The 26,972-nt window shown below is 34.1% G+C and overlaps 2 protein-coding genes and 1 long non-coding RNA gene across 9 annotated transcripts in view; 2 read left to right on the top strand and 1 right to left on the bottom strand.

Moving 5' to 3' along the window:
- Window positions 1–382: 382 nt before the first annotated feature.
- On the bottom strand, window positions 383–7,556 carry LOC100647632 (sterol O-acyltransferase 1). Of its 3 annotated transcripts, none has more exons than XM_012313424.3 (10): window positions 7,367–7,556; window positions 6,681–6,945; window positions 6,410–6,483; window positions 5,770–5,897; window positions 4,512–4,682; window positions 3,852–4,000; window positions 3,635–3,774; window positions 3,174–3,337; window positions 2,256–2,529; window positions 383–1,857 (listed from the first exon to the last, which is right to left on the bottom strand). In XM_012313424.3, exons 2-10 carry the CDS (start codon window positions 6,751–6,753, stop codon window positions 1,438–1,440), a joined length of 1,593 nt encoding a protein of 530 aa, XP_012168814.1. In that variant the 5' UTR covers window positions 6,754–6,945; window positions 7,367–7,556; the 3' UTR covers window positions 383–1,437. The 3 variants fall into 3 exon arrangements, with proteins under 3 accessions (XP_012168814.1, XP_012168813.1, XP_003398853.1); XM_012313423.3 differs by lacking the exon at window positions 7,367–7,556 and adding an exon at window positions 7,078–7,360; XM_003398805.4 differs by lacking the exon at window positions 7,367–7,556 and having other exon boundaries at window positions 6,681–7,360.
- Window positions 1,854–3,270, top strand: LOC125385933. The gene is made up of 2 exons (XR_007225683.1): window positions 1,854–2,067; window positions 2,196–3,270. It is a non-coding gene; the product is annotated as an uncharacterized LOC125385933 (long non-coding RNA).
- Window positions 7,557–12,049: 4,493 nt separating the features above from the next.
- Window positions 12,050–26,972, top strand: part of LOC100647512 (chitin synthase chs-2) — a 34,353-nt gene continuing 19,430 nt past the window's right edge. For 2 of the 5 annotated variants that reach the window (XM_012313421.3, XM_012313416.3), the window contains exons 1-3: window positions 12,059–13,022; window positions 25,794–25,907; window positions 26,365–26,609. In XM_012313421.3, the coding sequence (XP_012168811.1) occupies window positions 25,795–25,907; window positions 26,365–26,609 (358 nt within the window). In that variant the 5' untranslated portion in view covers window positions 12,059–13,022; window position 25,794. Of the gene's footprint in view, window positions 13,023–25,793; window positions 25,908–26,364; window positions 26,610–26,972 lie in introns of all 5 variants that reach the window. The other 3 variants (XM_048409988.1, XM_048409989.1, XM_012313422.3) reach the window with 3 other exon arrangements.

Raw genomic sequence — 26,972 nt, 5'->3', positions numbered from 1 at the left:
GAAGAACTAGTTTCTGTAAAGAGTTCTCTTTAAGAAGTTTAAGTTTAATCGAATTGTTGAAAGAGAAGAAAACGGAAATACAAATCTGTGAAGGAGCCTCTGTATAAATGTAACTGTATTAACGCGTGCATGTACATTTAAGCATCGACCTGTATATAGAAAAAGAAGATATATACATATAATTATAAAGTATATATATATATATATATAATTATCTTTATCGACGAGTGTCTTCGAATACACGCTGAATTCTCGGGACACGTATGTAAGCCTTGATAATAAAGACTATGTCTTTTTTTGGAAATTCGCGCGTTTCTTCAACTTTGGTTCTATCAGAAAAAAAGAGGAAAGGGAAAGGAGAGAAGAGTAAATATAACATGAGAAAACAAATAATAGTCGTTTATTTCATTGTTTTATACATATACGTATATACCTCGGTCCATAACTATTTGGACTTATAATAAAATCCTTAAATATTACGTTTGTGGATTTCGCATAAAAATTTTACAAAGGTCAATTTAACGAATCTATCGTGTTACTATAATCATATTAATGTAGTATCTTAATGGCTGATACCTTAGGCCTTTTGGCCCCGATACTACATTAATGTCATCATGATATTATTCTTAGATAGTATAAATAGTATCTATTAACAACTAAATTCTATTAAAAATTAATTAATATATTAATATAAAATGGTTGATACCATTTAAAGATATCTAAAGATATAGAAATACCGAATTTCGCAAGAAATAAACATACCAAATAGATAGCATCGTGAAGAGACGGAAGAGAAACTTATGTGGAACTTTCTTTTATCATTTCGATAATTTCACGTTAGCCGCATATGTACGTCTTCTTTTAGCTATGTTTATAATAATTTTATCGATACTATATGTCAATAAATATTGCTCAATATTGTCTAGAAATAACATCATGGTTAGGATAACGCAATAAATCGGTAAAAGAAACTGAAATCTATGCGAAATCCGCAAATGTGTAAATGCTCGAAAGCTTATGGATGGGGAGTATTACACGATACATCTACACATTGATACCTAGCATACAAACATTACCACTCAAACATTATCATTTTTATTTTTCTTATTAAAAGATTATGATTCTTTTCTTAGTTACAATTCCCTGGCTTTTATTCCTGGGTCACCTCCCTCAAATTAAAGAGAAGGTATTTTATAATTCATAAGATACAACATCTTAGATATATATATATTATATAGCTTTACGCAATGCTTTGTGTTTAATTTTTTCTGCTTCAGATAATTCACGATTTATCTATACTAATTTATACAGCTTCGGTTGTACTGTTCTTCAAATATATCTAGAATCCAATAACCACTGGCAAAAATCCTTACACAAACACGTTCACAACATATTCAGAGTGTTTATTCGAATAAAACTTAAAACATTCGCTATCCCTTACTTAAAAACACACGCCCAACTTCTGGGGATGAAAACGTCCCAGAAATCGTCTCGAACCGGAGGGCAATTGATCCTGGCGAAATACTCCATGCAGTATAAGCTAACCATTACTCCATTACCTACGCTCAAACTGAACCATAGGAAGACGTTTCCAGCAGTCTTCAATACAAACACGACCGTGAGGCCAATAACACCGAAAAGAATCAGCATAACTGGATAAAAGAAATGGGTGGTGAAGCTGAGGATATATTCGTGAATGATCGCCGAGATAGCGAAGACCGCACAAGTAGATATAGTCCTGTTTCCAGGAGTCAGGATCTCGTACATGTCCTTGTAAATGTAAGTGTATAACCAGTCGTGTACCACGATGTTCCAGGTTCGATAATAAGTGCTGAAGCAGATCGAGTTCCACCAATCCTGCAATTGAAATGGTATAACATAAATTTACTGGTATTTTGTCATTGTGTTATGCGTGTGTAAATAATCTATAAAGAGAGAATCCATGAATCGATGAACGTCCCATAAGAAAGTTGCGATAGATCGGAAGAAGTAGATAGATTGGAAAGAACGATGACGAAGCGTCCACATGAACACGATAGATTTGATGCAACGATCTCGATGACTCAGGTAGGCTGTTAGGAAATTTGAGATGCCAGAAGCGTTTAGTGTATATTATGTGGTTTTGTGAATGGAATTTGGAGGCTGTGATGATATTTTTCTTTTTTTTTTTTTGCTGACTGTTCGTTGGTTTCCAGGATGTATGTGTCATGCGCTAAGGTAATCTTTCATCACGTTGAAGATGTTTAGAAACTTACTTTATAAAACATCTTGTCAGCGAATCGTAACAGTTCAGCGCTAGCATTCATCCAACAATGCAGGAGAAGATAAAAACCGCAAACGAACATTAAAATGCCGGGCAGCATCGAGCTGAGAATATTCAGCATCATTTTTCCCACCTCGACTGGATGTTTCCCAAAATCCCGATAGTTTGGATACAACAATCGCTCGTAGAGAAGCGCAACGAAAATGATGATCGTTATTACTTCGACGAAATTGGACAGAACGATGTTCCATCGAATGCGCTTCAACCTAAACAGTGGAATATTTCACACGTTACATGTAAATGTTTATTTCAAATAATATGTCGATCTTCGTCTATACGTACTTGTCTTATTTATACATGAGATTGAAATTTAAGATTGGAGTATGTATTTTTGATATTCAAAATTTGTTTCTCGCACGATTCTTCTATTTCTTAACAAAGTACAAAATCTAAGATTGAAATATTTATAGGAAAGATTATTTTCGAGCGTATCCAAATTTTTGATCGTATCTTTCGATATTTGCAATTTTTATCTCTTGTAGAGGGATAAGAAGAATCAAAACACCGATTGTTCTCTATACTATCTCGATATGATGATACTATCTCGAGATTCATTTAAACTGCAAAAGATCATTTAGCGACGCAGATAGTCATTTTTAAATACATAATAATACATAATAATGATAATAATAATAATAATAATAATATTTCCTCGTGTCGTTTCTTAAATCTCGATTTTGACACGGCAGGATGATAAATTTAAGGAATACTTTGATTCAATATACGTAAATTTTGTTGTTATAGAAAGAGAAGAAAACGTCCTAGATATCTTGGAAAACGTTAAATTTCACCTCACGTATAACAACGTATAACGATAATCATTGAATTTAATCCTAAGTTTTCAACTTACCTAGGATATCTGTCTTGGTAAATGAGAGTTGGCGCGAACAAGAAATAGAGATACTTGGAAAAATCAGGTGGCTGTGGTGTTGGTGTATCTGAATGAGGTTTAAAAGACAAAAATTTCGGTGCGACGCTTCTTATGAATGCATGAATCTTCATGACTAGCCGGACCTATGAAATGCATAAGAAGGTATATTTTTATTTTGCAATTTTACGATATAATTTAATGAATATTAATTTACATTACAAATACCTATTCTCAATTCTCAATTGTAAAAAGATTTTTCTCCAGAAATTATATGTATAGGAATATATTTCTTATATAAATTTTACAAAAAAATTAATTAGGCAAATGTTAGTAAATAATTGCACGATATTTTCTTTCCACTATCGATAGAAATTATTCATTTGTAATTAAATAAGATTTCGGGAAAACGATTTAATCTCGCATGATTAAAATATACTTACTTGTTCCATAAGAATGATCATACTAGATGCAAAGGGCAAATCGTTGTCGAGTAAAGCTTTGGTAGGAAGTATAAATAAGAAAGTCAGATATAGGATGATGCCTGTCAGCCATACGTAATCCCAAAGTTCTTTGGCGAAAGCTGGAAAGAAAATTTGTGTGCATCAGTAGCTCGAAGTTTATTAAAATCTGAAGATAATTGAATCGAAATTAACTTACAATTTGGCTCGTATTTGAGACGACGAGTGGCCCAACAACAGAAAGCGGGGTATACTCCTAGAACCGATAACTTCATAAGAGTCCAAATGAGCAATACTATTGGAAATTTGGCAAAACCAGCTCGCACTGTGTCGATGCCGAGATTAGGTCTGAAAGAATAAATTATGTGGACGATCGAAGATTTTTGCATATATTATATTCCATAGTACTTTTCTATCTTATTATTCTCTGTACTTTATCCTAAATTTTATTTTACTAAGATACTTCGTCGTAACTTTCTTGGGTCACTTATCATCTAGTCGTATTTTTCTATCGTTGCTAAGAAATTGCATAAAGTTGTGGAAAATACGAAAGATAATTCGATACGTCTCACTTCCTATTTCAATCTTATGGCAAAGTTTTATCTAAAACGTCAAATTATTTTTTGCCTCATCGAAAGAAAAGCGAAATTGAGGCATAAAATAGGATGAAATAATAGGATCAATTAATTTCGATTTGAAGATTTCCCTTTCTATTACTTCTAATACGACGATCTTTACTGTTTACATCGAGCTCGATTTTACATAATGATCGATTCGAGTAAATATTTTCTCGAGTGTTGATTCTTTTTGGTCAAGAAATATTAAGATAAATGAGTGCAAGGAGTACGCGTGTACTTACGAGCCTGTGTGACGGATATCGTACACAGCGGTGTGTATTAAGAGAATTATCAACATTGCTACGATGGCATTATAAAGGGTACGAATATGTTTAATCTCGTACAGGTCGGTCAATAGAGAATTTCTTTGAAGAAATTGTTTGGTAGGTAACATGTTCTCCTTTGTTGCTTTCCTATAATAATAAAATGACAATGAAACGATCAGTATTTAACAAATTAGATTTAACGTTCAATTACTTGCGACAAAAATATCAATTGATATCAATTGATAAATTAAATCTTTTTCTTTAATGTGGATCATGAAAAAAAAAGAAAAAAAAAGTGGACTGAAATTGCGTAATTATCTAATTCGCGAAAACATCTTTGGATATGTAAGTATATTTGTACTTAAGTTCAATGTATCTTGCTTTATACTTTTATCATGTTTTTATAGCACGTATACAAAATTATGATAGCACGAAGGAATGTTATTTTATCGTTCATGTATTGGTTCCTTTGTTTATTAATCTTTACACACACAGTTTACAATTCTTTTCTTTCTTCTCTCTAATATAATGTAGCTTTGTTTTTAGCTTTCTGACCGCAATATTATTCTTTATAATTTTATTATTGTTATTAGTTTTTGAACGTTGTATATATACATATGTTGTGTACAAACAATAGAATACACTAAAGTTTGTCGAATCGGGTCAAAGCGGTTAAGCGTGTGGTCAGATCTTTGTTTCACAGCTAAACATTGGCGTGAATTATTTATTCGAAAATTGCCACCCATATCTTCCAAGAGAAAAATTGCTCTCCTTTCTTTGCCATTGTCAATTGGCTACCATAGTGTTGTACTCGTATGAACCATGGACAAATAAATAATTTCGGATGCAATTTAAACGAAATATAAAATCGAAATTTTCGTTTCGAATTTAAAGAAACAAGTATGAAATGAATCTTTTTTGACTTTAACAGGATAAATTCCTCTTTTTACCTTCAAGAATTCTTTTTCGAAAAAATGTTTGATTTTTTCTTAATTTTGACTAAAAACAGTGAAGCAATCGATTTAATCAACTTGCGATAATTCACACGAGTAAAATAATTTGTCAATTTAAAAAATAATTGATATCGAATAGTTGCTCCTGAAGGATGGATTTGAAGCATAAGAAAAAGTCGTATATATGTATAAAATCAGCAGCGAATGCAATAGTGTAAGTCGAAAGTAATGTGAGCATAGAAGAGTGTAATATCAAGGTTTAAGTGCGATTATGCAATTACGTTCTGTTAGAGTATTTCTCGGACTCCGTTAGATCTTTCAACTCCGTTGAATTGAATCTGCTCATTATTTCCGACATCATATCGTTCATTTGGCTGTTAATGATCTCCAAAATGTCTTGCCTAATTTCCTGTAGAAAAAAAGATAATTATATTTTATTACCGCCTTTAACAAGTTTATTTTATGAAGTCAATTTTAACATTTAACAAGCCCATAGCGTCCAGTAATAGATCAATTCGCCCGTATAATAATGTTTCCAATTTATCTTCTAGTGCTTTTACAATAATCATGCAATTGTACGCTTTCGTTATTAATTAATTTCACTTAATCGAATCAAACGAATTAGTGGTAATGAACATATGCAAATTTACAATTTCCTGTATTTTACAATAGTTCCAAAAATTAATTGGATCTATCGTGTATGTGTTTGATCAATTACTTATACAAAGAATTAATTATATTCATTAGATTCCTCTATTAAAATTAAACGAGTTTGTGAATTAGCAAGAAACGAACATCTGGCGTTACCATCCGTTCTCGAATTTTATTGGATTCTATTAAGAAGACAACATTCAGATAAATTAATATAAATCGATTATACTATACGCGAATTATTATAAATTACAGTTTGATTTTTCATACCTGCATTTGGCCTTGCACTTCATTGATAATTATATCACGCACTCCGCATTGCTTGAATTTGGTCAACTCCACGTCTGCAATAAAGTAATAAAAAGGTACAATGCTTGCAAGATATTCAAAATTTCGCTTTAATCGTACTCTCATCTGTCAATTGCAATTATTTGCTCGTCGTTCTAAAGAAAATTTCGGAAAGTACGTATCTGTATCGAGTACAATCTCCTCTTTAAAGGTAATAATGTCAATATCGCTATAAAATCAATTCAGCACATACTTTGTGTCTTCGGATCCTCCTGCGTCTCACTGGTATTCTCATTGGTATTCTCACTGGTAACGTGTTCCATCATAGTTCGTTATTCGTTTTCCCTTATTTGCGATTCAACGATTCATTATTTTATATTCAATGAACCTCGAAGGACCTCGATACCGGTCAGGTTTCACGAAAATACCATACGGTTGGCAATTCACCCCGGAAATATTGGAATAATCTGCGCCAAGTATCCCGAGATCCGTACAGATATCGCTAAATCGTGACAAACCTGTGGACCAACCAAGCGAATATTACTGAAGTCGTGGGCACTCGATCCCAAGGAAATAGTATTTTGCTTGATGTTGTGAATTAATTTATTGTTCGTAGAGCTTCGAAGACGAGTTGATTCAAAAACACATACGACGACTCGAAGAGCTAATATATCTAATGGCCACTTCAACCGCACTGATGTTTAAAAAACAGATCGATTTCGAGGTGTCGGTGATAGAAAAAGAAATTGTTTCGAAAACGTCGACGATTTAAAATCAGTTCGAGCACTGCGATAATTCGAATCCATTCAATATAGTTTCTTTAGCCGATAACCGACTTAGCCGATTTTCACGGCCAAAAAGGTTCGAAAACGAATCGACTAAACGACGTTAGAAGTTAGGGAAGCGTTTACACTATACGAGGCGCAAAGCGCTACTGACCCATCGGCCGGATCGGGAAGAGCACAAGCATATAGAACGTCAAGAATACAGGCGACCGTAGCAACGATTATCGAAATTTTCAGTTGATTGCGTGGCAATAGAATCACCCGCATTTCTTTCGTCTAGGCAGCGATATCGTCCTTTCATTCTTCGTCGAGTACACGCGCACTCGTCACTCGTTTGTATGTCCTCGTCTCTTCTGATTAAGTAATTGCAATAGCGGTTTGCGGCTTGCCTGGACGTTTACTGAATCTGTCGCGTTCACAGCGCGAAACAACACCGAATCAAGAGATACGGAGAATACGCAGTGTAAATTACAGGCTGAAAAATATTCGCAACTTGTTGCACGTTGTGCATAGCCGAGAAATTTTATTGTTTCTTAGGATAGTTTCACGACTCGGTACTTGTTTCTGCAATTTTGTTTCTAGGAAAGAAATAATAGGAATTAGGTGCGTTCTTGCTAGAATAAGATCTTTTTCAATTTTTATTACAATTCTTTATCCGTTGTTCTAGCAGAAAACTTGTTCGTTATTTATCTTTTCTAGATCTTATATTCTGTACTCTACATTTTGCATTTTTATCCTAGATTCTATAATTTACGTTTTTTTATTTTAAATGTTAAATGTTAAAGTTAATCTAATTCGAAGTAATCGTTGCTTTGACTTTATACCGAAGAATAAATTCGTCTTACCGTTTCGCGTTTATATTTTATGAGGGGAAAGTAGTTCTTTTGCGAAACGTTAGGAAGATATCAAATAAATTATTCTTGTTACCATAAAGAGAAATCTTTAAACTGGTTTTCTAAGAAGAATGAAAATTGTCTAAAATAAAGTGTTTAACTCCGTGTTATTAATAGTTCGATATAATTGCAGTAACTTATTTATGCGATTTAAGCCGGCGAACAAACAGATTGTATAATTGCAGAATTATTGACGAATAATGTCAATTATTAATTACGACTGTAAGCAAATTTCATTTTTTAATTATCCAGAACGAATTGTATTTGGTAGAATTTTTGATAAGATTGATTAATAGATTTAGCACAGTTTTGGGTTAGGCTAAAGATCATACGATAAGCCTGTGAGTGTTTATAAATATCATATACAATCTCGCGTTAGGGTCACTTTTATCATATTGAATGTTATGTTTTGATGTGTATCTACGTATTTTAATTTCAAAATATGGAAATAAGGTCAAATTATATAATATCACTTACGGTGTCAGTCTCATTTTACTATTATTTACGGAATTTAATACACGTAACAAAAAATCTTTAATTTGCAAGCATTAATTAACTTAAGATTTGATACAGCAACTTGTATGCTTCCAATAATTAAACCATTTTACTATACTTAGCCATGAAACTTGGAAGTTCATAGCGAAATTCTCTTTGCATTTATATACAGGATGGCGAATATTTATATTAAACGACAAAAGCAGAAAATCAAGCGAATCACACCGTGATTTGCAAAATTGCTCCTATCGATAATTTGACTTATTAATAGCTACAAAAGATTTAGTCGAAAAACAAAAGAATTATACGTATCGTTGGACCAATCATTTTACTGATACGTAAAATGATATTTGTTATTCACATCGTACAGGAATGATTATTTATACAAATTACACAGCTTATTAAATATTAGGGAGGTCAAGAACCTCGTAGATAGAACGAACCCCTTGGCGATTACATCTCCTAACCAGTTTCATCTCGAAACCGATTTAACCACCATAACAAAAATTGATATTGACGTCGATCGTATAAAGATATATCAAATTTCCTTAAAATTTATTCTAAATTTCTCATAAATTATGAATATTCTCAGTTTAATTATAAAAAGAGAAAGAATATTTATTCTTTTTTCTTTAATATTATATTATATTTTATATTAGAAATTAGAAATTTCTCGTACTCGTAATGTATCATATCATGAAGACGTTAGTTCAGTTTGCTCTTTCGTCGTCTCTCCTACTCGACTCGCATAGAAAAGATAACAGGCCAACAATGGGACTAATGGCCTTTATATCTGTTTTCCCTGTAATAAAAGCACGCGGTGGTTGCAGTTATCGTATCCTTAGGAATAAGTATCAAGCAAATTTCGTGTATATTTCGTGTATAAGTTTCCGATGTTTTCATGTAGTACGATTTATTTTAAGAATAAATTATCATCGACTCATAAAAGAAATAGCTGAAGCCAATGCCTAAGTTATCGCATCGTATTTTCCGTTCTCTTTATCACCCCTTCGATTTTCTCGTATCTTCCCTATGATACTTTCGTTTAAAATACTGATATTATAATATTTGTATAGTTTACTGTAGATACCTGAGTTTCCTTTCGTTTCATTTTCTTCCTTCTTAGTCATGACAAATAAAATGTTAGGAGTTTCATTTTAGGATAGAGAAGAGGAAAGATCACTGGCTGTTATAAACCTAAATATATACTTTTCATTAGAACTTTTAGTAATTTAGAAATATATTTTTGTTTCTTTTTATTTTTACATCGTTTCATGTTTTATCCAGCATTTTGAAACAAGTATTTTATTATTAAATATGGAAATAACATAACCAGAGTAAATACATACGTACGAAAGTAGAAAATTTGTTGTTAGCATTTGATTTACACGATTAGACGTTCCTTTAAAATGTTGATCCATGTCGTCGGCAATTTTATTTCTCAAATTTCTAAAGTCATTCGAAAATCTTTATTCTAGGAAAAATTGAATCGACGAAACACGGAATACCGTTGATACAACGAAACTGAATTAATAATATTTTACATTGACCAAAGATACTAAACAGACGATTATCAATTGTAACTTTCAATACTAGAAAAAGTAAATTGAAATTAATTCAATTGAAATAGAAGAAATGCTCAAAATTCGAAAGTAGCTGTGATAGATACCGCGAAAATAGGATGACGTAATGACATTAAATAAAATGATATGACAAGGAATCGTATGAAATATGAATTCTGATGTAAGTTGTGAATTGAATTGCTACTTAAAAAGGACTGGAAGTAAGAGGCACTGTGATAGATAACGAAACAAAACATTTATGTGTACTTACTCACTGTGCACTTACTCACTGAACTACCGTCATATCGATAATGTTCTGCCATCTGTTGGTAGATGTTGACATAATAAAGCTGCAGTTGCACGGAGGATATCGTCGCAACTCCATGTTGGAGAACTTCGATTTTTGGGATCTTTGCTGCGATAATTTACAATGTAATTTACAATATAACATACACTGTACATGTACTTTTTAAATCAACTAATCATTTGTTTATTTCTTTATTTGTTTATTTATTTATTTAAGCAGGAAATTTTAGCTTTATTAGCGAAGTTTCATAAATCTATATTAATTGTCATATCTTTTCTCTATTAGATATTTATATTTACGCACATATCGTTTCATATTAAATTCAGACTATCTTTCGATAATTTATTCGGTGCGCATTTATGTATTTGAATTTGCCAGTGTTTGGTAAAATTAAAAGCGTTATTATATTTGTAGAATTAGTACGAAAGATTATTTTTAGGGAAGAAAATTAGAATTTAACGTTCATCTCAATCGCATACTGTGATCTTTTCCAAAATGTTGGAGACATCGATGCCTCGTAGAACGTGTGTCACGTCACGGAAGTATTCAGTTCACGTTTAAATTCTCTCGTATCCCTTCTATCTTGCGTTTAATCGTTTAAAATGTGTATTACAATTAGAAATGTAAATACGAAGAAGCATTTTCCTGTATATTCATCTTTCCATTCTTTTCGTATCTGTAAAGTTCGTTGAATTTACGCCAACTGAAAGGGAAATAATTTTACGTCTACGATAAATAAACACGAAGAGTTATTAAAAAGTCGTTAATGAGAGCTGCGAGTGAATGAAGCGCGCCTTTCCACGGTAAACAGTATCCTCTCGGTTCTCATCATTGTAATTAATCTTGTGCTCAACATTATACTTATGACATCTTCGTATAATTTAAAGAAAACAAACAAACAGGCAATATATATAATTAATATTTAAAATTAAAAGTTCCAAGTCAGGAAAGATTATTCGCTGACTATATTATATCGTTTTCTTAAATATCTTCGATCAAGCCATCTATTCAGACAGAACGGATATCCGCGAATCTTCGCAAGATGTCCAAATACGACCTTCTGGATAAATGCAACGCTCGGAAACAGCGAAGGTGTTTAGTTCGGGTCGAGTGCAATTTAAGCGGACGCGTTCGTTGCACGCACAATTAATTACACGGCCGTAACTGATATCGCAATATGCAAATTCATCGAGATTATTGCTAAACGTTCGATGGAACCGTTAAAGAAAAATTCATCGTAAAAGCGACGTATCTCAATCGGTTTACAGGGCATCTCCTTATCAAATTATTCTTCGGAGGAGTCACTTTTTAAAATTTCTATCTTTCTTTGTTAACATAAATTAGAAATTTTCTATCGTTAGTTGGAACTAAATTAATCAATTCGAGCATACTAGAACGGATTAAAGATATCAGAGATCGATCAATATCTGATAACGATAACGTCTTCAGGCGATGATAGTGAGTGACGTAAGCTCAAGGACGTTGATAGAGCAATTGGATCGGCTATTCGAATCGTTTCAGTCATTTCGATATTCTATATGAACGCGTTTCTCGAACATCATAGTCGCAATTTCGCAAGAGCGTTCTCATGACACGAACCTCGACACCATGTGTTTCTAACTCTTTATAGAACAACCGAGCCAAGGTGAGAAGCAAAAGTTCCGTCCTGATGAACTATGAAATCCTGGATCGAATCACCAAGCGTCATAACTTCCGATCGTAATTAGCAAAAATTTAGAAATATTGCAATCAGCAAGAAATTATCGTAAGGAAGCTTCGTACTCGGAAGAAATCCTCATTCTCGGGGATTCTCTTCCGGTTCTTCGATATCTTCGATATATTTCTTGATATCGTGGAATTTCGCAATGAGCCTGAATTCCAAGCGACAGATCGACCGTTGTTACACGTGTCTCCAAGCAACGGTCAACCGGGTTTGACATAAAAAATCGTCGAAGGGGCAGCGGGTCTGGGATTTGCGAGACGAAGAAGGGGCGACGGAGAGGAGGCTTTGAAAAATCGTGAGAGGAAGGAAAGAGAGAAAGAGAGACTCGCTCTCTAGCCTCGTGTATGCCGTGAAAGTTATAGCGAAGAGAGGCAAGCAAGGGGGGATTCTGAATCGCTTCTGGTACCTCTGGTAGATCGTGGCTAAGCCAGTCGCTCGCTCGCCGCTCACCTAAACGGCTTTCACCTGGGCGATTACGAAGATCCTTGGTCGTCGACCGCCTTCGAACGATCGTGTTCAACGGACAACCGTTCTCTCAATCTGCGCGGATGCACACGAAAATCCCGTGGTTCCGTGGCCGGTGATCGGTGATCGACCCAACAGTCGACATGTCTTCTGGATGGTGAATGGTGTATTCCCTTCGTAGAAATAGTGTTTTTATACGATCAAGAGGAAACAAGGGATTTTGTTGTTCGCCAGGAAGTTAAAGAGCCTGTCAAAAACATCGTTGACGATCGGTTGACGGCTTTGTTCCGCTGATCCCGTTGGACGAATCGGTCTGATCGGTTTCTGTTTCGACTGCAAGAGGAGGTTTCACTTTCGTCTAGCAGGTACGTGGTTTTCTATGCTTGTGTTTTCATCGGCGATGCAACGCGGAGAAAGTGCGGTATTGCCGCGTTCTCGAGACGAATCGCGCGGTACAACGTGATCTTCGATGCGCCAATATTATTATTTTTATTTTTATCGTCGTATTTAGTTTTGTTGTGTCGCGTATGCGTTTCGCTTCCATTGGACGCGCGGGACCAGGCGAATTCCAATCGGTTCGAAATCGTGGTCCCGCGGCCAGAGTACGTGACCCGTTTCTTTCTTTCTGGGGAACGTTTCTCTGGCGCGACTGTTGACTTTCTATTGTACATCGAAGCCATGGGGTTTCGTAATTTCGTGAATGATCCGATCGCTTCCGACCGTCTTGCCAACCGATGACAGCTGTTTTACTTGGAATCACGGGATTACTGAACCGCTTGGCAATGCGTTTGACGCTTTATGGTCGTTGGTAGAAGACGATGAACCCTGACGAACCGGATGAATTATGGAAATGCTTGTTATCTGCAATGTCGACTTACATCGATTTCGTCGGGTTACATCAAATTACGTTTGGTTTGTTTAAAGTCTCTTTACGGAAGATGTATGGTTCATCTATGAATATACATCTAAATTCTCTTTCAACTTTTCTTCCATTTCTATAATACTATCTATTTATAGTTCTACATGGTTTTATAACTTCTTCGCTTCTTCCATCAGTCCACTGGTTTGATGGCATTAATTAATCGTTGTTTTTACTAAAGAGATGAAGAATGATGATTTTCTATAAAATATCCATAATACGAATTATGGATTTATTCATTATTGTATCAGTTGTATTTAACGTTTAGCATTAGCTTCGTGGTAACAGATTTGTAATTCTGTTTGTTTGTTAATTATTGTGTTATGATTATTCGTAGAATATTTGTTACCAACCTCTGCCGTTATTTAGCCCTGCCGTTAAATTTTGTCAGATTAGATTCTACTTTTTATTACGTATGTGTTTATCTTTAAATATGCAAATATCATTTAAGGATTTTCAAATTCTAGTAGCGTAGAACTTCATAGAAAAATGATAGGAGAGTTTATTTCTGAATAACAAAAATTCCTTCTTAGGAAATATGTGGTTTCTCCACTAATCATTTAGCATGTAACGCCTGATTTGCAAGTTTGCGGCTTGTCGGAAGTTCGAGTTCCGATCGAATCGAATCAAATTTCAATTTCAGCAGAGAAATGAGACTTAAATTTTAGCAGACGTTCGATCTTTTCATTGTAATTAGACAACTGATAGCAGTTCCTAGTCACTTGTCACGAAATTGTGATGAATGTGACAAGTGTCGCGCGTCTCGTTTGTCATCGCATTAGAAAAAGCGGCAAAGTTTCTGATCATCGAGATAGAACGAAAAATATTCTACGAAATATTATAATTTTATTAAGTACGCGAATTTTTCTGCCACTTATGGGAAATTTAAAAGTGTCATAGTACACAAAATACATAAGATATGCAAATATACATAACATAAAATGTTATATGTACAGTATTGGGTAATTGGGACAAATCTCTGTTTAAATTCCATTTTCTCGATTGTACTTAGCAAGGTATTAATTTGTATAAATATTCATAATATATTTATAACTAAGCAGCAATTTGAATTGTACTATTTCTATAAATGGTACAATTTAATCTACAAATTTTTAAATTGATAAATATAATTTAATAGTAATTTTAATAATTATTAAATTTAGGAAAATAAAGGAACAAGTTATTCGTGTCGGCCGTCGCGTACGGTTCCGCTGTCTAATTATGAGAATGCGTGATTTCCATATCAGTACTAGCGATTGGGATTTCATTGATCATTTTGCAAGACAACACGCTAACGTATAACGGTATTGCAAAAGAGTGACGAGGGCGTGAGGTGGAAATTAGATATTTATAGGACGGTCTGACGTGTTGCCGATGCCGTCTCTTTTTCTCTCTCTCTCTTTCCTACTGTTTTCACTTTCGTTGATTATTCTCCTTTTTTTCCTCGTTTCGAGATACTAATTCGTCGAGAATCGAAGAGATCGTCTAGAAAGTATGGCGCGCTTCTTGTTCGACTCTTTAATCGCGGTGCGTTGCGTGATCGATGTTATATGTTTTCGATTGCATGTTGCATAATTGGCATGAAAGTGGTTCCCTTCGAGTTTCCGTTGATAGAATGGTTTAAATAGGAATACATACTTCCATGCAAATTATTTGTATCAAACAACAGTTTCTAATTTATTAATTTCTTCCCGATCTTTTTCCGTTTCCAATTCGCTTCAACTTATTTTTAATTTATTTACAAAGTAAAGTGTTTCCAACGTTTCGTTACTAGGATTTTCTGTACTAAACTCGCATATCGATTAAGTGTCAAATTTATAAGATGAATATCAACGAAGTCTGATAATACGTTGATATTGGATCAAGACGCTATTATAGTCGACATTAATCAAGATTCGAGTAATTATTAAATAATTTGAGAGGCTACTTTATCTTGATACGCTTCTCTGTATCTTAGGATGTTCTATAAAATGGTCGATCAAATAATGGATGACATATCCTGTAATGATACATCGTCGTCATAAGTGTCTTTGTCAACTTAATATCTATGTAATATCTAAATTTTTATATCGAGAACCCGAGAGTACTCTTTACACGCTTGTACAGTGTTCAATTGACGAGTTGTAATGTATCGTTTGAACAGGTGAATCTTTGATTGTACTTTAAAGATAGATTGAAACAACAAAAAATGATATGAGAAGTAAATAAACGAAAGTATCAAGTTAATCCATAAATTCGCGCCACAAGTTAATTTTAATCCGTCTGATCGTTATTTTTTAGTTATAAAGAATTATATTTGTTTTCTATAATACTGTAGAATTTAGAAATGACATACCTCTATATCCACATCTTGAAAGTTTTACTTTCTTTGTTTATTACTCAATGGTTGTACCTTATCAATATACCATTATACTGCCATTAAACGATTCATTTGTAAGGTCTGTCAATCCGTAGATTTCTGACTGAAGCGAAAAACTACGATCAACTATAATCTCTTCTTTTTATAGCCAAATAATATTTAAACAGATACTGTTTAATGAATCTGTTTAATAAACTGAATTCTTACTATCTCGGTTATAGCATTTTAATATCATCCTTGTACAATTTTCACTCATTACGTGTTTTTAAGAAGTTAAACAAAAATTATTCCAGCACCTGTAGTCTTACCAGATATTCCAAGTAATAACATTTCTGAATCGCGCGATGAAAAATGATTCAGTTCCTTGTATTTAGAAAAATGTCTTATCTTCCGATGAAAAAGTTTTCCTTTGTAATAAAATTCGCTATTATCTCTCTTGAATCATCGAGGAACAATAAGCCACGATGTTCTGAACTTTGAAGCTTCTAAATCCTAAATCGGTACGCAACTGTTTTTTTACTACAGTCATCGATTAGAAATGGGATCTGTCAAAGAGAAAAAAATCATACGATTGTTATCGATATGTTCGCGATAAATGGGTTTAATTTTTACTTCTAATAAAAATGATTTTCCTTTTAATACTTTTCTAAGGACGATCAATATAGACATTGACCCATATATGTGTAAATAGCATTATGATGGTCGTTATCGGTTTTATTATCTCTTACATGTCTACTAGATGTGGCAACTGAAATTGCGCAAACAGACCGGATTAAAGATTGAAAGAACGGTAATCGATAAAGATAATTCAGTTTGCAATTAAGTGCAATTGTAGAATCTATTTCAATTTTCATCGTTCTAGTTAAAATCTGTTGCAATTAATAGATTCGAAAAGATATGATATTACAGGTATGATAGAAATAAATTAATGACAGGAAGTAATTTAATAAATACACGTACAAGTACTAGCTAATATTATCGATAACCCAGCATATTTTAATTTTTAATTCTTGTCACATAGTTTACGTTACAATTCCTTGAATGACGTAGTAACGGAAGATAAAATACGACAAAGAAAATGATAATAATGCAACGTTATCGAGATTAAGAAATTATTGTTAAACTCATACATAGTAGATTTCAGTGTGACTTATATCTTAGAATCGCCGTGCCTCTCGTCATTGAGGTTTATTAGTTTCTGCGCTATCAAGGTAACTATTTTCTTTAAATTATATCGAATTACATCGAATTATTCGAACGAAATACGATTCTTTTACACGTGCGTATCGATAATATTTTCGAAAGATTTCAATATTCACGCCATATCGATCGATACGATGTAACTTTGAAAGTTACTTCGATTAAACGTTCACTGCAATATCATATATCATAGAACATTATTATCTTTCTGTTACTTGTTCAAGAATCTTATTTTTCTTTTTCGTTATTGCAAGAAAATAAACTAGTTCCAGTAAGTAGAAATAATCCGTAGTAATTGAACAGAGAAATCTAATTTAGATAAATATCAAATATTTTATCGTAATATACATTCACAAGTGTATTAGTATAAAAGTGCATTGATAAAATATATTTATTTCGTTATCTTACAATAATTTACAACACAATTTTACACGTTATTTGATCAATTCCAAATCTTACACTTTTATTTACTTAACATTACATTATCGTACGATTTGTTTTTAAATTATATTTTAATAATACATATAAAGAAATGCATTTATATAGATACGATACATATAGGTGAAGAGAAGATCCTTTCTCACGATTAAACAACTAAGTACATACATAGTATTTGACGTATAATCCAATAATAGATTACGCTGTTACTGGTGTTGCATCGAATTAGTATTCACTCATCTGACTATCTTCTCATAGCGAGTTTCGAAATTGTTGCGACGTTGTTAATGTCAAAGACAGACGAACGTAAGATGCTTAAATTATTTTCAAAATGTTGAAATTTTGTCTAATTATATAATGATTTACAAGTTTACAAAATGATGTCCATCCAAGACATATTATATTATGAATATTACGGTAGAATTCCCTCCGACATATATTAATCTGTCATTAATTCAATATTCAAATATTAATTTAATTAATCAATTATATGCATACATATCTACTATTTGAATGTATATCCTTTCTATCATTTTAGTATGGAATTGATGTAATTCATAAACGAAACGATACGTACTTAAAAAGCAAAGAAACATTAAAGTTACAACAATGTGCAACTTTGAGAATGTTCTCATTCTGAAGTATGTATGTACTTGTAGTACGAGGCAAAATACATTTATGGAGGCATTTACGTCCAGCCTAACATATAAAAGAACTTAGCGGTACGAAAGTTATACGATTACTTTTAGAATATTCAGTGAGACAAATCCCTATTTAAGATTCATTTCTCTAGTTGTGCTCGTATAATTTATACATACAATTTATCGTGGTTAAAATAATCGTTCTAACATTTAGCGAACGAAAAAAACTTTCGTTCAAGCTCTATTTCCTTATTAACGTCGATAAAAATTTGTATTTTTACGCACAAACATCCGCAGTCTAATCATCACCTTTCTCTCTATTTCCCGGGCATCAAAGCAGCTACTAAGTGGAGCATTTTTCATTTTCCCGCGATTGTAAATCCCACCATTCATCAGAAACGTGCAATATCCACAGCGTAGTAATCATTATAATTTTTACTCGGTGAAACGAATCTTCGCTTAAGGTCCGTTGCTTTAACAATCTTCATAAAAGTTCGAATTTGCCTACATATCTATACTTTCTACGTTTCTCTGTAATCCAGTCGTCCGAATTCCACACTATCCATCAAGAACACGCCACGACCTCGGCAGATTCACTCAGACGCGATGTAATATTTCTCCCGCGTTGGGTTTTTCTTGCGGCAAACTTTCGAAGAGCTCGCATGTGGTATTAAGAAAGCGATCGAAGATGACAAAGTCAAGTGAATCACACGCGTGGGAATCACGCGTTGCGCCTGGAGACACAGTAACCCATCGGCGACACTAGGATATAAAAGAGGAAGCAGGTTACCGGATACGCGAGAAAACTGTTGATTCACAAAGAATTCACAGCGAGGGGAATCGGTTAATCGTCGTTCGCGCCTTTGTGCGTGTTCTGTCCGTGTAATCGATTCGAAATATCCTCCATTGCAAGGTCATTCCTTTCTCCCTAGGCTCGCGTTCTTCTGCGAAAGTGTCTCCCTTTTCTTAATCCTATGATTCATTCGCACGCGATACCGTTTTCGTAAATTTCTTCTCGATTCGAATCATCGATCGTTTGCCTTCGTCTTCTTTTCGTCATTCTGCGGAACGAGAGGGGCAAGAGTTGCGGAATTCGTTTGTTCGCTGAAAAATGAATCCGTGTGTCGGTTCTTTTGGCTTGTCTTTAGACAAGATGAATTTTAAAGTGATTTGTTTCAGGGTTATCTTGTTTTGGAGATAGTCATTAAGGGACAGTTTATTAAGGAAATCTTAGTTTTTAATATGATTGTTGTTATATGTAAGTAATTTATGGAGACCAGTTTTTAAGTGTTTATTGTTTAAGATATGTTGTTTTCCTTGAACCATATGGTGGCATTTAGATAGGAGTTGTAGTTGAAAATGAAACGCGATTATAGCGTAGAAGTTGTAAAAAAGTATGGAGGAACATATGGGAAATTTATTAAAAATGAATATATATATAATATTTATTTTATAAATTATTTTAAAATATAGCGATAGCTTTTATCAAATTTTTGCCGAAATTATCAACATCTTTGGGAAATAGTGTTTCTTCTGCAGGTATTAATTAAACGAAAAGAATAGTCGAATCATTGTTATCAGGTCTAATCGCTAGAATGGGAACGGTGATCGAAATGTGTTTTATGGTAGCAATAAAATTTCTGTTGAATCAATAACTTCTTCGGTATAAGCCATTAAAGTTTACTTTTGTCATTCGGTTGCAACGTGAGGATCAATATGTTAGCTACAATGATCACCGGATTTAACTCACAGATTTTTTATTGTATGCCATTATTTAAATCTAAATTATTCAAGAAATACGTATTCATATTATATATATTTCCATATTTTTTATAATAGTAACTCAAATGGCTTTGTTCAATTTTATGAAACATCCTGTAGTCTGTCACGCGTATGGAACCACGTTCCACGCAGTCGATTCGATCGGTAGATGTAGCGCGACATTTGAATCTCTGTCATCGGTGTCACGGCTACAAGGAAGCGTTACCGTTATCTCCTTCTGTCGAATAATCGAGTGACTCGTGTTAGTATGCGCGATTCAATCGATTGAAAATGTACGACGTCCAGTGAAGAAAGTTTTCCACTTAATCAAGCTTTTATCTACAAACGATCACGTCTAGTCGATTATGAAAGAGAAACTATTAGAGAAATTATTAGATGTTCTAGGAAAAGAAGAATTGGAGCAGAGAAGTAAAATGTATAATATTAAGTTGTTATATCGACGTTGGTATGGGATAAGAATGGAAACTAGGACGTTCGTGTTAGCAGCAAAACGAAACAGTTAAGTGAACGTTTTTGGAGAAATCGCTAAAAATAGTAGCGTCCGACATTTAGAATTTGTTCATCCATGCGGTATGTAATCGATAGAAAGTGGTACGTTTGATTTTGTACTTTTTTTCATTTCCAAGGGAGATCGCAAATTGCATATTTTTACAAAGTTTCGGTGTGTTCATTAGAAATTTTAACTTCAAAAACGCTTACTCGTCCTTAATATCTACAAGGCGACGAACAAGCTTTTGATCAGACATTTTGTATCAAAATATTTAAATCTCTAACAATATAGTCTTATAAATCTGTGAAACTTCTACGAAATGAAACTAAATATGACTTAAAACTAAAAAATAGACAAACTAAGCGATAAAATAAATTAAACAAAAATCACAAATTGCTAATTTTGATGGTAATTCTAGTACCCGTTAAAGATCATATTAACTCAACTTCCATTTACCACTACTACCGCAGTCATATCCGTACACCTTGTACGCTTCCGTAACGTTCCCTTCTACGTAACGCATACATGTACGATCCAAAAAAGGAAATACCGTGACCGGATAGCATTCGAAGTTAACAGTCGAGAAAACGGAAAGTTCGCGCATATAAAAGTAATCGTAGGTATACGGTATACACGTTTGTTGAATTCCTCGTTAAATGTAGGGACAAGTGGTCGCGAGAGCCAAGCGAGGTTGGCTGGACCGTGACAAGGGTTAAAGCATCGAGGGGAAGGCGAACAATTCCATGGTGGACAATGACTCATAGGACAACGGCCTTAAGACGACGAAAAGTGGTAGCCTAGGGAGTAGAGACACGCGCTATAACCGTGCATAACCTCACGATGTTTCTATGGTCGTGGTCGCTTGACGTTTATGCATGCGAGCATAACTTATGATCGGAATAAAATACAAGAAGAATAGACTATATACGAAGCCTGATAAGCTTCACGCAGACATTCCATCGTATTTTTTCATGTTTCCCGCGAGACTCTTAATGGTACCAACATCTCGCTGGTTCAGACACGATTTCTTCGATATCGAATCCAAGGCACATTTTGCGAACATAAGGAAGCTGTTAACTTAGATTGGGTATTTCGAAGCTTTTATTTTTAACGTCCGACTTGCTTCGTATTTTTGACAGATTCTTTATTTCGTAAAATTGTTGCGCTCAAAATTGAAGGATCTGTAGGTAACAAAGATGATCAGTGTCAAATTTTTAGGCTTCTCGAACAATGACGTATTATAGCAGTTAGAAGATAGAACGACAACGTGATATCAATGTTATACGAAATCTCCTGTATCTTGGTTTATTGCCGAACGAAGATTCTTCCTAATTAAAAATTCTATAATAATTTTTAAAAATAAATATATCTACGAAATAGAATTTTCATTGAGAATGTTTGAGAATGTCGAATTATTAAAAGATGTAATTTTAGTATACAATATATTATTAGAAAAATATCTGATATTCTCGAGGAACTCTTGCCTTCGATATTGGACTGCTGGTGGATGAAGCTTCAGTGGAAATCTTCAGACTGAAGCTCTATTTTCTGTAGAGTAATTTCTATTTTCTACAGCGGACGTAGAATCGTTCTATTTTATTCGTTGTGTAACGATTCAGTTATTCAAGCACGCGAATTCGGTATTAACCGAGGCGTAATTGTTTCATTCGCGATGAAGATTAATCAACGATCAGCGGTTACTGCTGAGATTACTTAGGCAAGAAAGTAGAAGAAGACGGTTAGAAAGACGAGCATCGGTTAAACGGTGGATTGTTAGTCAAATGATAAATTAGAAACGATTCTTCGGGATTGGACGCAACGAGTCCCTATTATTTATATATTACATGATTACGTTGTTAGTAATAAGCATGATTGATCATCGGTGTTAGCTAACTAGGAAATTTGAGATTTCTAGTAGCAAAAGAGAATTTGCGTGACTAATTATTTATTGTTTCTAGGTTTGATAAATGTTTCTAAGATTACATTCATTCTACTGTAATTTAGTGACTACAAAAAAATTTAGCACACGGTTGTATTTATGATAGCAGTTATATACTAATCAATTAGATTCAAGTATATTAAATTTCGTATTTAATATTTTCTTCTTTAATACTTTGTTATTGACTACTTTATTCTCGCTACTGTAGAATTATAGAGTATAACAGTATTAACAAAAAAAAAAAAAAAAGAAAAAATCACATTTTTAATAACACTTTTTGAACTTTAACATTTCATTCTCTATCGCGAACAATATAAAATCTGAATCGTTTAATTATTTCGAATAGAGCACGAAATATTCAAAATTCCATAGCGAGTAGGGACCTCGTCGAAGCCACAAAAATGACCTTCCACGAGAGCCAGAATGGAATAAAACCAGCATAAAAAGGAGCTCAGGTAATGTTGAAGACAGACGAAAGTACCGTAGCAACTTACAAAAAACTTCGAAAACCCGATCGTAAAATTATCGATCATCGTATTGCCATTATAATTTCAAATGCCTGTCTGATCAGAACAGAACGAATCTTCTTTAACATGTGTAACTTTCCTTCGAACTTAAATAACAACCGATCGAGTTGTTGATCGAACATCGATCGACATCCCTGAACCAAGAACCGCGGGAAACAAGCCAGGGAACAAAGGAGGGTGAGGTAGAAAAGAACGTCGACTCGGTGAACAGAAGATACGTGGAGCCTGGTGAGCGGCGTCGAGGGGGTGAAACCGAGGAACGAACGAATCCGTGACGTGCCTCGAGGGCAGCAACCGACACGGCGAGTTGCAGTGGACGTCCTTGCTATGTTATCTTTCACGGTTCGTTCCCTTTCACTTTCAGTGTCCAGGAACCAGAAAGCCCAGACCTCCACGAACAAAGATACGCCTCCGCCTTTGCGTTGTCCGTGTGAGATTGAAACGCGCCACGAACGATCGCGAGGAGCACGAGCCAGATCTCGTTCTACTCCGCCTCCGACGTTCCACCTACCTTCTTTTCTTTATTCTGCCCTATTTCGCCACTTAATAGCAGTTGCCTCTTTTGACAAAACTGATAATTAGATCTCGAGGAAACGGTACCAGGTAAGGTACACTTGGCAAACGATGTGTGACACGACAACCGATTTTCCGTGATTCTTCGAGAGTTTCGTAACATATGTCAGGCGATATCTCGATGACGCCGGAACTCAGAATGCAGAAAGAATAGTGTTTCTGCTTGGTGCAATGAATCGAGTGTGAATATGATCTTTGTCGATCGGCCAACATTTATAATCCTGCGACGATCGTTTCCACTTGGGTCGTGCTCGATAAAATTGTATTTTGTCGTTCGTTGAGAGATTTCATTTCAACTTTGAAGAAGATATAGGAGATTGTCATTAACCAGCAGGAAAAATGTCAAGAAATATTATGTTAACTCTTAACTGTTACGTACTGTATTAGATTTCTCTTACGTCAATCTGAATTTCTAGGAATTCTGTGAAAAATACTTTCGTTTCTGTTAATAAAAGTCTTTTTATTCGTTCATTGAACGCTAGAACTAGAAACCAATAACGCCTGTACCGAAGAGAACGCGAGAAAGAAAGCCAACCTTGACTCATATACTTAATCCAAAAATTCATCGTTTTAAATCCGTAAGATTCGATACAAAATTGGAAATTGGTCCTTTCGATAGGAATATACGTTATAAGTTCAGAAAGGTCGAAATTAGTACATTTTTGCAAGAGTTCAATCGCCTGTCTTTTTATGGTATACGTAACTACTTAATAACTAGCAGACAACGTATGAGTGATACACATTCCATCGAAGTAATAAAGCGGATAGTTGCAGAAACCAGCAACTTCTTATTCCGCTTTCGATGAATCACTAATTAGTTCAACGAGGAGACCCTTTCGCGAACGTGCTCGTGCATACAGTTCACACAGAGCGATTTTTCTCACAAAAAACGCAGTTATAGTAGAATCAGTATGTAGAATAAAACTCATAAAACATGACGGGAAGTAAAGAAAGTCGGTTACCTACTGATCCGTTACATACCGTTTATTTCTTCGCCCATTTTTATTTCAATAATATTTGATATTTGATCGGTGAATTTATACGTCGATAAACTACAGAATACTGCGACAATTCGTCTCGTTTCACCGACAATTCCTACTTTTTCCATTTTCCAATCATTATGTGCTGCTTACAGCGGCGAGGTTCCTTTTCATCGACCAACTTTCTTCTTTAATACGCGTGTTCTACATTCTTTATCTTTCCTCTTTTCTATAAGTTTCTTCTCGATAGATATTTTCAGAATTACTTCAAACATTACCAATATAATGTAATTTCGTACAATACGTATAATATATTTATAAAAGGTGTTATATTTTGTCTTTGATAATCCTATCGAGTTTCTTCTACGCTCCCAAAGCATGAAGCGAGACGATCGTTGCTAAATCTAGGAAATAGGGCCGTCGGTGTATTCCCTTGTTTTTTAATTAGTAGTAATATCGTGCGATGAATAATATTCCGAATATTTTCTTACGATCAAAGTATTAAGTAATACAGTTCAAAAAGTAGGATGTAACAGTTTGTTCAGCTGTTCGATATAATCGGTAAACATTTGTTCTGAAATGGTTGAGCTTTCTAACATGCAGAAAACAATTTTTGGTGTACAGTTCACGCTTCCTGGTTCACTTGTTATTATTCGAAACAATTCAGCGGTTCACGCTTCATGTGAAATTATTCATAGAGGCGTAGACGTCCAAGATACCAAAGTTACGTTAGCATAGAACTTCAACTGACCAGACGAATAATCATAAATTATATCTCTACTTTCTCTAAATGATAAATAACACTGGATGACAGTTTAAATAATGCTTCAAATCTATCTTGTCTTTTTAAAATAAAAACATGTTATGAAATCATATATTTAATATTTTCATTAGGACGAAGTTTTTGCTTCATAGCGTTTTATAACGCGACGATTAAAATCAATAGTTTTCAATTACGTATACATCAAATCGTATATCTTTGGTTTGATGATGGATAATTTGTTTATTACGTTTCGTTAAATTTCGATTTCGAATTGTTACTTGTATACAAAAAATAAAATATATTTTTAGCTGGTGGTATTGAAATTTTTGAATCGTAATTTCAGTGTTTTGGCATTTACGAAATGGTTGAGAAGTTATTTATAAGATACCCACATTGTGAAACTTAAAATTCGTTGATCACAATTATTTAACTTGCAAAGTTACAGTTGCTACTTAAGCAAAGTTATATTGTCATTCTTCGTTTCTTTTAAAAGACATTTTGGTAAAAGAAATATTTTTTTTACAGAATGTCAAAAAGTCAGCAACAGAATGGAATGATAGGAGGCGGTGGACCGGTCGCTGACACTGACGATTTTTCGGATGGTGAGAGTACTCCATTGACTCAGGACTATGGAGAAAGGTATGTGGCAAATGTGTCCTTAACCAAGCAGCTATGGTATTCGCAAACGTCGCTCGTTTTATTTTTAACGCAGAGGGGAAAAAAGCAAACGAAATTTGCTTTTGTTCTTTGCGTCAGACGAGCCATCTCGTTTTTCGAGAAAAATCGCAGTTATTGCCTCGATTTAATTCTCTTTTAATAGATATTTATATGAAATTTAGGAGTTAATCCAGGCGACTTTTTTAATTAGAGTTTAAAACTGTCACGTATAATTGGAATTGAAACTAATAACTAGATCACGAATTTTTATGCGTTTATGGAAAATTTAAAGGTGAAAAGTTAGTTATGTTAATAACAATACGAAACTACTATTTGATTGAGAAGACAGTCAGAATTAACATATCGGCTCCATCTGTTTTAATTAAGAACTCGAGTGCAGCTGTTTAATTTAATTACGTCTGTTTGTTTCGTTTTTTAGTCAAAGAACTGTCGTGGAAACGAAAGGATGGGACGTGTTCCGGAATCCACCGCCAAAGATCGATTCCGGTTCGATGGCAAATCAAAGATGCCTCGAGATGACGGTACAGATCACGAAGGTGATCGTCTACTTATTAGTATTTGTGATAGTATTAGGAAGCGGCGTAGTAGCCAAAGGAACAATTCTATTTATGACGTCGCAGTTAAGAGCTAATCGAACGATCGCTTACTGCAACAAGAAATTAGGTGAGTGATAGTCAAACTCCTGTACATATCATCGCTATCATCGGATATTATTAATTAATCCTAGGACTTTTGACGCCTCTTGTAGCTCTGGGCAATTCGATGTTATTCGTATCTTGACTGGCTTTATTCTATTCCTAAAACCTTTACGTTGTTACGTTAGACTAGTGACATAAATTATCACTTAAATATTTTTTACTTACACATTCCGTGTAGTAAAATCGATCTTCATTGTCGTTTTATTATTTTCTTGATTTCACTTTCATTTTTGCTTTGGTCACAGATACCATCTAGCATGTCCTCTGTCCAGTAATATCGGTCCAATGAAAATATCGCAATAAAGTAATTTAATATATAAAGCTATTA

The sequence above is a fragment of the Bombus terrestris genome, chromosome 11, assembly GCF_910591885.1.
Source record: "Bombus terrestris chromosome 11, iyBomTerr1.2, whole genome shotgun sequence".
Lineage (NCBI taxonomy): Eukaryota > Metazoa > Arthropoda > Insecta > Hymenoptera > Apidae > Bombus > Bombus terrestris.
Note: the sequence above shows the minus strand (reverse complement) of the source record. Positions and strands in the feature narration are given on the sequence as shown.